The 14,683-nt window shown below is 32.9% G+C and overlaps 1 protein-coding gene across 2 annotated transcripts; it reads left to right on the forward strand.

Annotated features, from left to right (window-relative positions):
• Nucleotides 1-2,400: 2,400 nt before the first annotated feature.
• On the forward strand, nucleotides 2,401-13,494 carry LOC132706114 (alpha-tocopherol transfer protein-like). 2 transcript variants are annotated; one of them, XM_060677232.1, is made up of 6 exons: nucleotides 2,401-2,558; nucleotides 6,262-6,424; nucleotides 6,805-6,964; nucleotides 7,018-7,139; nucleotides 8,996-9,237; nucleotides 11,397-13,494. In XM_060677232.1, the coding sequence occupies exons 1-6, from the start codon at nucleotides 2,556-2,558 to the stop codon at nucleotides 11,652-11,654; spliced, it is 948 nt and encodes a 315-aa protein (XP_060533215.1). In that variant the 5' UTR covers nucleotides 2,401-2,555; the 3' UTR covers nucleotides 11,655-13,494. The 2 variants fall into 2 exon arrangements, with proteins under 2 accessions (XP_060533215.1, XP_060533216.1); XM_060677233.1 differs by having other exon boundaries at nucleotides 2,414-2,558; nucleotides 6,265-6,424.
• Nucleotides 13,495-14,683: the final 1,189 nt, after the last annotated feature.

A 14,683-nucleotide genomic window follows, 5' to 3' on the forward strand; every position in this document is an offset into this window, starting at 1 on the left:
CTTATTCTGTACGCACCGTACGGCGTCTCTGGAGATGCGAGTAATCAATAAAAGTAAACGTGGTTCGAAAACGTTCCATGGTTAATCGAATTAACTGCTCTGATGGACGATTTTGTCGACGATAAAATGGACTTAGTGCGCGATACGTATTGCGCACCGAACTATTATTTTCGAAATAAAATTGCACTATTTGCAAGCGTTGTTCAGGCATGAGTCTATTCATGATGGATTGCCAAACCAAACTGAGAATGACAGCTGTTAAATCGGTCGCCATCTTGAACAGTAATGCCAACTTAAAGTTATATACATCAAAAAAACACCCACTATTACTTTAAATTTGATATTGATAATAAGAAAATCTTACATGTAATTTTTCTTGTTATCTCTTCTTTAATAAATTGTTTTTGTCATATTCAGTTAAGTTTTTGTTCTTGCATTTATATTTATTAAGTTAATTTTTTTGAGATGTTTTCTAATAGCATTAAACGATGTTAAAATGATGAATCTCTGCCTAAAATCCTAATCTTGGAAATTTTAAAATGAGTCTGTAAGAATGCACAAGATCATCGGATAAAAGGAGTATGAATTTTTCTGTCGGAACGCTGTTGGGCGAAAAAAAGGTGATTAATGTTTCTTTAACAAATCTAACCAACGTAATCATTGGATTTTCAATCCACTTTTTTTTAATGTTATTTACAGTTTACTACCATATTTCCCTTTTTGTTTTTACTATACGAAAATTTAGTCACCTGGCAATTTCGAGACGAAATTTAGAACCCGTCCTATTTTTCCTTACCTGGCAATTTTGAGACGAACGCGTAATATTATTTCTTTGACAATCTCGCCATACCATTTTTCCTATCATAAATCATGTCAAAATTGTTATCGTGTCAGACGGACGGCACTATGCAAAACAGAGACCATAGGGTTCCCCTTTTGACGTAGCTTGTAATTGTACACAATCATCTGTAATCAGTAAAATCGCTTATTAATTTTAATCAGTGACATTTAATTTTCCGCGGAATTTTTCCAAAAGTGCGCAATTGAGAAAATTTGTTATGTATGGGCAGCGTATGCAGCTATTACGATTGCAAATTTGATTTTGTCTGTTACACGTGAGTTCATCAAGACTTTATTTCCCCAGATGGTGCGTAGACTTTCACCTGTGTGAATAAGACGACACGGGAATTTTGTATTCCTTTTTCTCTGCCAGTTTTGGCATCAGCATGTTAAAACCATTGTTACTGAATCTGCTAACGCTATTTCAAATAAATAAAATTCTAAAATCTGAAACCAAACTTTCTCATCTTCATTGAAAAATGCTTATCTGAAATATATCTTTTTAATATCCAATTATCCTTTGATAAGAAAGCTCGCGACAAATTCCATCTAAAACTAATCCCGAATCACGCGAATAAATATACAGGGTGTCTCGTAAAAAAATATATGTCAGAAATAATAAATATGAAACGCATTTTGGTTAGATTTTTTACTCTCAGTGTCGCATTGTTGCGTTTATATCGAAAAGGACGGACAACTTTAATTTTCCGAATGTGTGATTAATTTTATAAATTAGTTGCCGATACCTATCTTTAGTGATCAAAACATTAACTATTTTGCATATTTCTCGAATGAAATGTATGAATAATAAAAAAAAAATTGAAAACAGAAACACACTTATAACTTTATCTGTCATATGGGTTGGCGTTATTGGACTTTTCGGGATTGTGTGCCCACCATCAACAACTTCATTTTTTTTGTTAACAAACCTCCGTTTTATTATTTAATATTTTAAAAGAGCTCGTCGTTCTGCAAAAATAATGTATCGCTTAATACCTCCTTAAAATTGACAACAAAACCAAAAAATAGTTATACAAAAAATAACAAACATGAAAAACTTAATAATTAATAAATTTCTCGCATTTAAAAGAGCTAAATTTATTATCTTATTGTAAATTTAGAAGTGTTCGCTTTTAAATATAGCAAGGTTTTTAAGAAAAAAAAATTGTTACTAATAATTTATAACATTTTTATTTAATAAGAAATTATATTTTAAGGGGCGACTTTTAAAACAGATGTTTCATTTATCTCCTGCAACTTTTCTAGGATATTTAAGACAAAATAATTATCGTTTGATTTAATGTTGCCCGATCATTTAATAGATCAATAAAAAGAGTTCTAATTAGTTAATAAATATTTTTCCAAAATATGTTGCACTCTAAAATGTTTTTTTGTAATTCTTCAGGAGAATTTTATTGTCCTATCTATATATAAAGGGTTTATTTTGACATTTGAAAGTTTATATTTCTAAGAGCAACAACGAGACATTTGTTTTGAATCGCCCTGTAGTCAAGTGCACCACACTGTGTATGCGACAGCAGTCAAGGTGACCGACCGTGTTTTGCTGTTTGTTTATAAAGGCCAGTCCTATTTAGATTTGACGCTATTCTTGCGAGGCTTTCAGGAAGTAGATTTACTTCTGGTCTAAGGAGCTAGCCGGTCAGTTTTTTCATATACAGTGCGGTTGAGTGCTTGCATTTCGTTCACGTGTCAAAATGGTGAGTACTTCTACTAACGAGTAAGTCTTAGTCTATTTTTGATTGCAATTTTATTTTCACACCTAAGATATAAAAATCCAGAACTACGACTTAAAGGAATGCATCTGGTGGGCTTATGGGTCAGTAAATCGTAAATTAAATACCAAAAACAATTTTTTTCTTCCTGTAATTTATTAAAATTTCACAACGTAAAAGATTGTTTTAAAAGAACCATGTTTGTCCCGTATATGGGGAAATTCCAAAAATTGCACGGCATAAGTTTTTTTTTTGTTTTGTAAAACGCGGCAATTGTTATTTTTTAAATAGTCCTGGTACGCTGAGTGATAAAAATTAGCTTCTAGTTGTTAAAGTTAAAGTTGCTAATTCTTTGCAAAATATTTTATTATATATTTGACATATCACAACGTATTTTTTTGTCATTTGTCATTTTTGACATAAGAAGAAAACTTAGTATTTTCTTTAACAGAGACCTAATTAAATTCGATTTTTTCTAAGATATATAATATTTTTACAATTCAAACGACATTTCACACTACAAAAAATGAAGTTTTTAATACTATCTAAGTTAAGCTGAAACGCGAATTTGAAAAAAAAAATTTCTGTTATATGTGTTTTATTCAATATCTAATGGCAGCTGTCGAATCATAGAAAATAAAAAATTCTTTGCAACTGTCAACTTTTTTTTATATCTGGTATTAAACGTCTTCTTAATCTTCTTCTAATTTTAACAAGTCTAGACTTGAGTAACGTAGATTGTAGATATCCTAAATTTACCTGTTGCGATTGCGGAGGTTACCGCGGTGTTTACAGCAACGATTTGAGGTTAAATCGCGCGATGTGCCAAATATTAATTAAGAGTAAAAATTGTTATTCTTCCGGCGACACCTCCGTTCAATTTGAAGCAAGCCCGATAAGATACAAGGTGGCTAAAATAACTAATAAACCAGAGCAGTACATAATGGAGAACGTTTAAGACGTGAGAAATTCTCTTTAATTTATGTTTTTCGTTTTTAATTAGCCTAAAAAGTAATAACGATAATCAATCATCCCAACTCGCACAGTAATCAATCGTTGGTCTGGAGTAAATAGGGACACAAAGTGCAGATTGCCGGGTAATTTTTTAAAATTATAGCTTTTATGTTTTTTTACTCCTCGTTTACCATCTAATTACGCATTCCTTGGCATTAAATAAGCAAACATACTGCGCAATTGCCATTAATAAAATTAATTGCTAATGAACTTATTTATACCAAGTGCTGATTTGTTTACATACACCTATGCCAAAAATTATAATTATGGAAATGACGGACGACTGAATCCCGTATTATTGATAGGTGAAGATTGTTAGGTTGCTTATAGATTTCGGATTTTCCGATGGTAAAAGAATTGATTACATGCAAGAATTTTAGTTTCACTGAATAAAATTTTCTGACGGGTTTCGTGATTGTGTTCAAGCCAGTTTCAGTTAAGTTCTGAAGCAGCCAACAGGATAATTGGCGATATTAAGCGTTACATCACAAAATACACTTCACCACAGCCTTCCAACACTAATGAGGCCGAACGCAATCCCACACTTGCTACTGTTGTCCTTTATTATGTTCGAAACATCACTGACCACATATGAAAAGTTCTTAAGAAATATAACATCAAAATCAGATTTATCATTTGCCCAAAAATCTTCGATCCGTCAAAAGCAAAATTCTATTTGAGATGCCGGGAGTTTACAGCATGGAAGTGCATATCCGGCAAAGAATACATTGGAGAGACCGGACGAAAAATATCAACTAGTCTCAAAGAACCTGCAAGAACCTTTAAGACCATGCTCCCTTTATATAAGCATATTCTTACCAAGTTAGAAGAAAGGCAGCAGACAGCATGTGTTTTGTTCGACAAAGAGCATTTGCCTTGGTCGATGTCGATATTTTAGTGGACAAGCTTTGTTTATATGGTATTAGAGGTAACGCCTTAAGTTGGTTAAGGTCTTTTCTGGGGGGTCGTACGCAGCGTCTCTGATTCAGTGAATTGTGGTGTACCTCAGGGAAGCTTATTCGGTCCGTTATTGTTTATAGTGTTTATAAATGATGTGTTTTCATCTTTCCCTCATACTTGTTTTTCCCTTTTTGGGGATGATACAGTTTCTACCGTTTCTGCAGCATCGTCTGAGCAACTTAGCAGTGCAACCAAGACAAATGTTGAGCAACTGAAAGATTATGCAGAAATTAACAAATTGATATTGAATGAAAGTAAAACTAAGATGATCGCCTTTTAAAAACGGGATTTAAATAAGAGTTTATTAGTACGCAATCCAACAGAAAAGTGTTGTAAAATTCCTCGGGTTTGTGTAGACTCGACACTCTCCTGCTTTGAACAGGTGCAAAAAACTTTCTGTTTACTGCTTTGTCATATGGAGGTTCGGCAATTAGGTTTCTCTCCCCTTGTTGAAAATGTACTATTTTTCGTATGTCCATTCCTGTCTCAACTACGCCTTGGTTTGTTGGGGAGGTTGCTCACGTGCGGACCAAGTCTTTAGGATGCAGAAACGCATTTTACGGACTATACTGTTTGAGCCCTGGAATTTTTCATGTCGGGACCTATTTACACAACACTAATTTTTGATACTTCTTAATCTTAACATCATAAAAATACCTACACATCGACTGTCTCCTACAGCAAATAGTCCCTTTGTTTTGACTGTAAAAATTTATAATAAATTGCCTATCGAACCGAAGAAGATAACTAGTCAAACAAAATTCAAATTGCTACGCCTCGCCTATTACAATATTAAGGATTTTTTTTTTTTGATATCTTTTAAGACGTATTCGTTGTTTGTTATTTTTTATATATTTGTTATTTATCTAACATTATTACTTATTATTATTATTATTAATTAATTAATTATACTAATATAATTTTATGTTTTTACATTCATATTCTACTGACAATATCCAACACTTGTAAATCAAGTCTTATGGAAATAAAACTATCTTTATCTTTATCTTTAAGACTGAGACAAATAAACCCGTCAGCAGTTGCCGAACACAATCACGATAATACTAAAATTCCTGCATGTAATCAATTCTTCTACCAACGAAAAATCCGAGAGTCTATAAAAATCCATGAGCAACCTAACAATCTCAACCGCGACTCAGGTCTCTACCTGTCACCAATATGGGAATCAATCATCCGAGGCGGTGTTTATGCTTCCGTCCTAATAGGTCTCCATACTTTTTTCACTTACCCATGTCCACTTTCGGGGTTTTTTGTTGTTCTTGGAAATTTCGTTTTTTACTCTAACAGAAAATACTTACCTTAAATTCTTAAAATGTACTAGACATCTTTCTGAGGTAATTAATACTGTCACTGTCACAACAATCACATAGCTAGTTCAAGTTGATTGTTTTTAACCATTATACATTTTCCAAGAAATACAGTACAATTATAAGCGTTTGATTTAAAAATTTGCGTCCCATACTAAAACTGAGATATTTGCTGACAACACATCCTCATGTACGGGGTTTTGATAAATTTATATATAAATATTGTGAAAAACTTAGTTGCTAAAACAAGAAAAAACAATCAATTTGCTAATTGGTAGAAAAAGTCATGAAAAATGAAAATTTTACAAAAGCGTAAAACTTATTCAAAATGGTAGCCTTGCGGAACTTTTCTGTGAAGTTGAGAAGTTTGTAGTTTACGTTTGCAGCAGTGCAAGAAATCCGTTGGGTCTTTGCTAGAACCTCCAACCGATTCGCAGACGTACAACATAGCTCTCACTATAAACGAAACCAGCGAGGACAAGTTGCTCCACAATGAGAAATTGCTCTACGAATGGATCGAGTCACAGAAGCATTTCCCGAAAAACATAGGTATATATAAATATGACTCCTGAAATCTGAAATGAACAAAACTGATGCAAGCAGAGTTTTCAAGAGTTTCAAGGCAATGGAGCATTAAACAAAAAATATACTTGAAAAAAAAATATTTTTTTATAATTTCTCCAAAATAAATACATACATTTTTATTATAATTGGCAATACAGTTAAACGAGACGTATCTAATATTTACATAAGTCTTTATAATTTCCGCTTGTTTAATTTAAATTTAATTTAAATTACTTTATTTTGTACTGATTTAATATTATTTGTTGCTTTCGAAATAATGAACTTTACTCTAGAGTTAAATTATTATTAGACCCTTAAGAGCCACAATGGAAGTGATGCTAACGAACTTCTATGTGTGTCCCTAGATAAAGCCTTCCTAAGGGCCTTCCTTCGAGGCAGCAAACACCACTTGGTCAAAGCTAAACGGAAAATAGAGCACCATCTTTCAGCACGATATTTATTTCCCGAGGTCTACGCCAACAGGTCACCTTTCACCAAAGACATCATCCAAGCTATGGATGTGGTGTGAGTTAATGTGTGCCATATTATGACAGTCGAAGTACTATTTTAACTTCCAGCAACATGATGTACGTACCCAAACTGACAGACGACGGTTGCAGGGTTGCATTTTTCAAACTCGAGAGGTGCGACCCTTCCGAGTTTCACATGCTCTCGCAGATCAAGTTATTCTTCATGCTATGTAAGTGTCCGCAAACGCTTTAAATGTTCAATCAGTTGCAATGTTAATATAAAATTAATTGAGTGTCATTGTGCAGCTACATTATACAAGGTGTTATAAGATATTCTTTCCTAAAATAACGTATGTATCTCTCAGAGCTTGAGAATTTTTTTTCTATTTTTGCTTTTTTTTCTTTAAAAAAGTTTATAGACACTTGAAAAATAGCAATACACATACGTGTTCTGTAATATTTAATTTCAATTTCAATTTCAAATAATCGGTCATTTTCGTTTGAATTTTTTTAGTATGCCAATACGCATATCGTATTTTGGCTTGTATTTTCACCAATTCTTCCAGAGGGGCATCTTCCCCATAATACCTGAAAAATTTCTCTAGCAGCTTAACTGAATGTTTGTTGGTGGTTACAGATCAACTCCTTCATCTTTTTCTTCCTCTTGGTGCTCTTCCTCATCCTTTCTTGCTTGTTGTATTATGGCTTCCTCTGTCAAGTCTGCTGTTGTAGGCAAATCCTGGTCTATCACCATAAAATCTTGCAACTCCTCACTTGTAAACGTAATTGTTGTTTGAAACTGCTTTATCCACTAGCTTAGTTGCTGATCATTTTGCAAGTCCTTTTCGCAATCTGTTCAATTGTTTCTGCTGTCACCTCTTTCCAAGCTTTACTAATAAAGTTGGCTAGCTGGGAAATTTGTCTTCGAACACGATCATTTCCATTAAAATGTTTTTCCTGTATCGACTCTTAAGACTTTTTGTTACGCTCTGGTCCATCGGCTGTAATACACTTGTTGTTTTGGCTGGAAGAAATGCCAATTCAATATTCCGTAGATTTGGAATATGCGGATGTGCAAGGTAGTTATCTAAGAGAAGTAATATTTTTCTCCCCTTTAATTCTGCATCCCATTTCCTTATCTCCTCTTTAAAAATTTGCGATGTCATCCATGCAGACTTGTTTGCCTTGTAAGTGACCGGCAAATGCTTGATGTTCTTCAAACATCGTGAGTTAGTTGACTTTCCAATCACGACTAGCTTTCTTTTTTCTCTCCCACTCATATTGGTAGCTACTAACACTGTTATACGCACTTTCGTGACTTTTAAATTTAAATCTATATATATTAAAACGATTTATTATAGAAATTGTTGAGACGAACGCAGAATAATAAAAATGTTACTTTAAGAGGGGTTTACATTGGAAGTTAATGCGGAGAACTACTAAGAAGGAAATTATATCCTTTTTCACTTTTATCAAATAGTTTTGGATAAAAAATACTCATGTATGTCAATTTTTGGCTTAATATTATATTATGCAACAAGTGCGGTAAACGGCGATTGACTCATGAGTTTATTTGACACGAGCGGAGCGAGTTTTTAATAAACGAGTGAGTTAAAAAGTTTACCTAACGTGTTGCATACTGTACTTTTTATATGACCGTTAGTTTTTGGGTACATTTTCGCAAAACACGAATACCTTCACTGACATGACCGTCAGAATTGACAAACGTCAAAATTCAAAGCGTTTGAAATATCTCCGAAAACATCCGATTGCTCCCAAATCCGTGCGGAAAAATCCCGGAAATGTCCGAAGTGGCTCGGATCCGCGATAAACGAAACTGATGTGGCAAAGTGATGCTTCCCGCACGATAGATCGGTGTGTAATTAGGTATTTTACAGACGAGAGTAGAAAAAGATGTTTTTGTTGACAAATGACAAATGGCACATTATAAATTGGAAAGCTGATATTGAATCGATAAAAAACCTCTAAATTTAAAATTTATTTCATTACTTTACCAGTTGCTTAGTAATTTCATTGACACCCTGTAATACTTAGCGAGCTGAGCGTAAATTAATATATCTTCCAGATGAGGTGATTATATTGAGGTGTTATCCGGCATGCGGCGATGTGGCTGTTTTCGACGCTAAGAAGTTTGGGGCTGCACATTTGACAAAATTCACTGGCCCCGTGTTCAGGACACTGGATACTTTGCTAAGGAACGCTTACGCCATACGCGTCAAGCAGATACATGTTATAAACGCTCCACCGATGATCGGTAGGGTCTTGGCTCTTATCAAACCCATCATGCATCACAAAGTCAGAAACTCCGTGAGTGCCTTTCGTATATTACAAGGATTTATAGATTTTTATTTATAAAACGTGCGAAAGCGCCCATCAAAAATTAAATAATAAGTGGCTTTGAGTACATAGTCTCTATTACAGTATTTTAGCTCATTTTTAACAGTAACTGTGGCATATTTTTTAGACACTAAATAGGTTATGATTGCTGGCATTCCTATGACAATTGATAAGTTTTGAATTTAAGATAGATCGTCCATATACCACATGGGATAAGTGTCGCAGAGGTTAAGTTTTATATATTTGGTTAAGTAGTGCAAATAAAGTTTTTCTTTCTGATATATTTCTTAAGTGTTGACCACTTGTGGCACAATGGTTATCAGGATCTAATAAGAAGGAAAATATAATGTCTTTGTCAAAGCGAGGTTGTTCTTCCCTGGATAAACTGAAAAAAAAATGTTAGAAGAAGATGAAACCAATACAATGAAATGTAAGTACCGCAAAATAGACAAAACGCTAGTAGCAATGGAATCACACAGACTTCATACTTGGAGATTTACTTTAGAGAAATTAAAGGATATATATAAGAAATTCAACTTGATGAAAATCCATTCAACAAAATAAATAAGAAATAAAAGTTCAGATTTTCACGGAATTATATATTTTAACATGACAATTGTTTCGATAACATCGTGTCTTTATCAAATGTAATATTCACAAACTATCTGCGCCTATATATACCGAAAAATGACATTAAAACCTTAATTAATGTTGTGAGGATTTAGGTTTAATAATGGAGAGGTATTTAAATCTAATTGATCACTTTGTTAATCTCCATGGCTTCCAATAAATTCAATTTTCTACTTTTTGTGTTTTTGTGCGTATAATTATGCTACACACTTAAATACAGATAAACACATTTCTGACGACCATTTTTATGTTTTTCAAACAGCCACAAAAAGTAGAAAATTAAATTTATTGGAAGCCATGGAGATTAACGATCAATTGATTTAAATATCTCTCTATTATTAAACTTATTTTCACACAACAATATTAACTGAGGTTTTATTGCCATTTTTCGGTATATATAGTAGGAGGTAGTTTGTAAATATTACTTTTGATAAAGGCACGGTGCTGTCGAAACAATTGTCATGTGAATATATATAATTTCGTGAAAATCTGATCTTTCAGTTCTTATTTATTTCGTTATTTAATTTTCTTTCTTCAAAGTACACTAAATACCCCGCGATAAAGTATATAAAAAGGGCCCAACAACTGAGGTCAACAATTTTGGACGAATTTCAATAGTAGCAATCTTCTCAATGATTTAAGAACAAGTCTTAAAAAAGAGAATAACAATATTTTTCGTACAGCACAATTTGGTTTTAGAAACTTAATTATACACAAACTAACTCTATATAACTTCCATAATAACAGTCAGCAGTTATTACTATCCTATTAAGGTAATAGGAAATATATATATATATATATATATATATATATATATATATATATATATATATATATATATATATATATATATATATATATATATATATATATATATATATATATATATATATATATATATATATATATATATATATATATATAGGTGAATATATAATTTACTTCTCAATTAGAAAATATTGAGTATAGTGCGCCACAGGGTTCGGTGCTGTGTCCGCTACTCTTCTTGATCGGTATAAATGACTGAGAATGCTGCGGTCCCGGTGTTGATTTTGTGCAAGTTGCGGGCGTTGCCGCTATATTAATTATCATCAAAACACACATCTTCACTTAACGTAACAGAGAAAATACATATATGCCCATCATAAATTATATTGTTTTGCTGGTTGTTCTGAACGTTTTGCCGTCAAAAAAGTTGAAAGAAGTAATGGAAAAATATTTAATGAAAGAATCATTTTATTCAATAGAACAATAATTTTAATAACCTCTCATACAATTAATATTGTTAGGTGGGTATACCTAGTGTTATGAAATCTATCAATAACCAATCTGTATATACGTATATAAAGTTTACACCTGCAACTCCGTTAATTCTGTCCAGGACAAACCGACACCCTGTAGATGTTCACGAAATGTTCGAAAGAGTTTTTCCAACAGCCAAAGTGCAAATGTTTGCTCGGTCTATTTCCCACTTTAGAAAAATTAAAATTTAATTCCAGGTATTCGTGCACAAGGACCCGAAAGACCTATTGGGCATTCTCGGGGCTGACGTCACACCGTGCGATTACGGGGGTAATCTGAAAAGTGTGAGATCGATCGCGTCGGACTGCTACGACTTTTTGGCCGATAATGCGGACTGGCTCGAAGCGCAGGAAAATGTAAAAATCACGGGAATCCCGAAAAAAGTGGAACGATCGTTTTATTTCAGAGACGAGCTGGGACTCGAAGGAAGTTTCCGAAAATTGGAAATTGATTAAAATTTTGTTGGTTTGTGATTTATGTGATGCGTTTTAAAAAAATAGGTGATATTAGGAACATATACCGTTGCTTTCTTGTCCTGTTATAAAACGTTTGAATTTATAATGCATATATATATATATATATATATATATATATATATATATATATATATATATATATATATATATATATATATATATATATATATATATATAAATAAAAATCAAAATGAGAATGGAATGTCGATGTCAATGAAATTACGGCAACTGTGAGATTTTAAATGGAACGCCCTGTATACTCTTCATTTTTAGACCAATTCTAAACGTCTTTTATAAAAAAAAAATTACTGTTATTTGCATGTGATTCAAAACGCAATTGAATAAGACATCGAAAACGAACTTTGACACTATTTAAAAACAAAATGCATTTATTCATTCATATGAAGTATGTCAGACAAAAGTGGTTTAAAATTGTTTAGCGAGCTAAAAATATACATGTTCCATTCAAAATAACAAAGTTGATGTTGGAGCAAAAGTTACCCTACACTTTAGCTATTTATAATAACCCGATTTAGATCTAGATTATATAGTTTAAGTATTATTCTTTTATATGGGGTTTATGGAACCCATAATTTTGTTGGTGCTAAAATCGGTTTTATCTGGCAACTTCTGTCTCAGGCGCAGCATGCTGGAGATATCTACTACTGTTTGTTGGGAAAGAGGTTTTTGTTTTTGGTTTGGTTGGTTGGTTTTTGAAGACAAATTATCACAGCAATTTTTCCAAGTTGTTGTTGGTCTACTGCAAAGCCAAGAAACTTTGTGATATCATCCGTTAGGAGTCCTTCATCAGCAACTCTTATATTTAAGCAACGTTCGTTTTTTTGTTGAGAGTTATCGAACCCGATGTAATTTGTTTTAGACGTATTTCACTTCTTTACGGCCATACAATCAGAATAAAGATGTTTAAAAATGCTATTTATGTAGATACTAAAGAAAAACAGTCCCAGAATAGAAACCTGAGGCACTCATATCTGGACATTCGACGTAACTGCGTTGTTAGGATCAAAGGGAAATCGGAGGTCTTTATAAGTGTTCAAAATGCGTCTCCACCGTATGCTAGGCAGGAATTTGTCCTTGTGCTATGACACAATTAAATTGGAACAAAAAACTTTAAGATTTTCATAGTTTTTAATAATTAATTACAGCTGTTGTCCGATATAAATTTTGGGACATTTCAACTTATAGATTCCGGATTTTCGAGTTTTTCGTAATTTAGTTGTATTGTTTTTTAAAAAGCGTCCTATAGTGTTTTCAGTTTTAAAACCAATATTAACACCATGATAGATGTTCTTATATTTGAGTTATTTGAAATTGCTTTTTAGTTATCTATCGTAACCATTGTCGTTAAAAGCTATTTGTTTTCTAATATTTAATTCTTTTTCAAAATATTCTATGGAAAGTGGTATATTAAGTATTCTGTGTGTAAAAGCATAAAAGGCAGCCATTTTGTGTATAAGGGTGATTTGAGTTATGTATTATGTTGTTTAGTTATAGTTAAGTCCAGAAAGTATAGAGAGTTCCGTCTCTATGGTAAATTTTAAACGGTTATGTATGGAATTAATATGATTCAAAAAGGACTGCAGTTGTTTTTCCGTTCAAGTGAAGTAAGCAAAAACATCATCTACGTGTCCATACCACCAGAGAAATCAATTACTCAGAGGATGTTTATGTATGATATTTTTTAAATTGTCCATGAAAATAGCTGCAAGTAGTGGACTAAGTGGTTTTCCCACAATTAATTCTTCTTTAGCAATATAAACTTGACCATTAAATTCAATATAATCTAACTATTAAACTATCCAGCAACTCTTGTTACTTTCGAAAATCGATGAAATCGAATTTTCGAAAGTATCTGCGCTCGTATAAAAATTTTATATCTCGGTAACGGTAGGCCCTATGGGATCGCCGTAACAGAAATTATCACAAACAGAAAAAATTTTTTTTTTCCGTTTGTCCGTTCTCCGTTCTCGTCCTTTGGTTTTTTGCTGAATAACTTTCGAACCGTTGGAGCTATAAAATTGAAATTTGCCTCTTTTAACCTTCCACGAGGCACATAAGCTTATAAGAAATGGTCCTGATCCGATGCCGGTATCCATCTTTATTTCGCGATTTTCGACTGTTTTTTGGACCTTGCTATGAAGCACGATAAGTGTCCGAAATTTTAAGTTTGTCCCGTGACGGAACCTATTGAAAATTGGGGGCTGGGGGATTGGGAACTATTCTAAAAAAATAAAAAATAGCGCGTGTAAGGGTCTACAAAAAACATCATTTTTCAAAAACTGTTTACGAGACCAAAAAAATTCTTGAACCAGAAGAACCAGAAGATACTGCTCTATAAACTTTTATTCGTGTCAATTTTTTTCAAAAATATACAGGGTGCGCCGCAAAAAAAAAATGGATCCCCCTATTATTGAAAATTGGTTATAACTGAAAGATTATGATTCAGATCTCACTTTCTTTTATATTGCGATATAGGCCGCATAGATAGGAAAAACTTTTGTGTTTAAGGTTTTCACCTATTGTACAGGGTGTTCCCGACATTCTAAATGAGAAATGTGTTAAGTGTCCTAAATTTGCAGATATCAACTTAAAATTTAGCAGAGAAGTAAAAGTTCGTGTCCACACTTAAACGGTAGAAATTGAGCGCAATCAAATTTTACCAAGTATTTTTTAAAAATGTTTCATTTTTTTTTTCTTTTGGTAATTTTTGCTTCCAGAAAAATATGTTTTCCTCCATAATCATTCATACGATTGACAAAATTCTTTAACCGGCAGACGCAGAAGATCCAGTGCAATCATATGTATTTCGGGCATTTTTTCGATTATATGCAGGGTTTTCAAATTATAGGCAAAAATCAAAAAGACCTAGAAAATTGTTTTAAATTATTCCCGGAAGTCAAAAATCGTTAAAAATATACCTAATTGGCTCAAACGGGGTCATAGGCCGCATCAAGAGCTACAATTTTTGTATTTGCGGTTTTCGTCAT

The sequence above is a fragment of the Cylas formicarius genome, unplaced genomic scaffold (assembly GCF_029955315.1).
Source record: "Cylas formicarius isolate icCylForm1 unplaced genomic scaffold, icCylForm1.1 PGA_scaffold_8__14_contigs__length_24414737, whole genome shotgun sequence".
Taxonomy (NCBI): Eukaryota; Metazoa; Arthropoda; class Insecta; order Coleoptera; family Brentidae; genus Cylas; species Cylas formicarius.

Excerpts from the sequence above, each read along its gene's own strand:
- LOC132706114 (XM_060677232.1), top strand. Across the intron at positions 6,425-6,804 it reads GCATTTCCCGAAAAACATAG|ATAAAGCCTTCCTAAGGGCC; the intron begins GTATATATAAAT and ends GTGTGTCCCTAG. Across the intron at positions 9,238-11,396 it reads ATCACAAAGTCAGAAACTCC|GTATTCGTGCACAAGGACCC; the intron begins GTGAGTGCCTTT and ends ATTTAATTCCAG.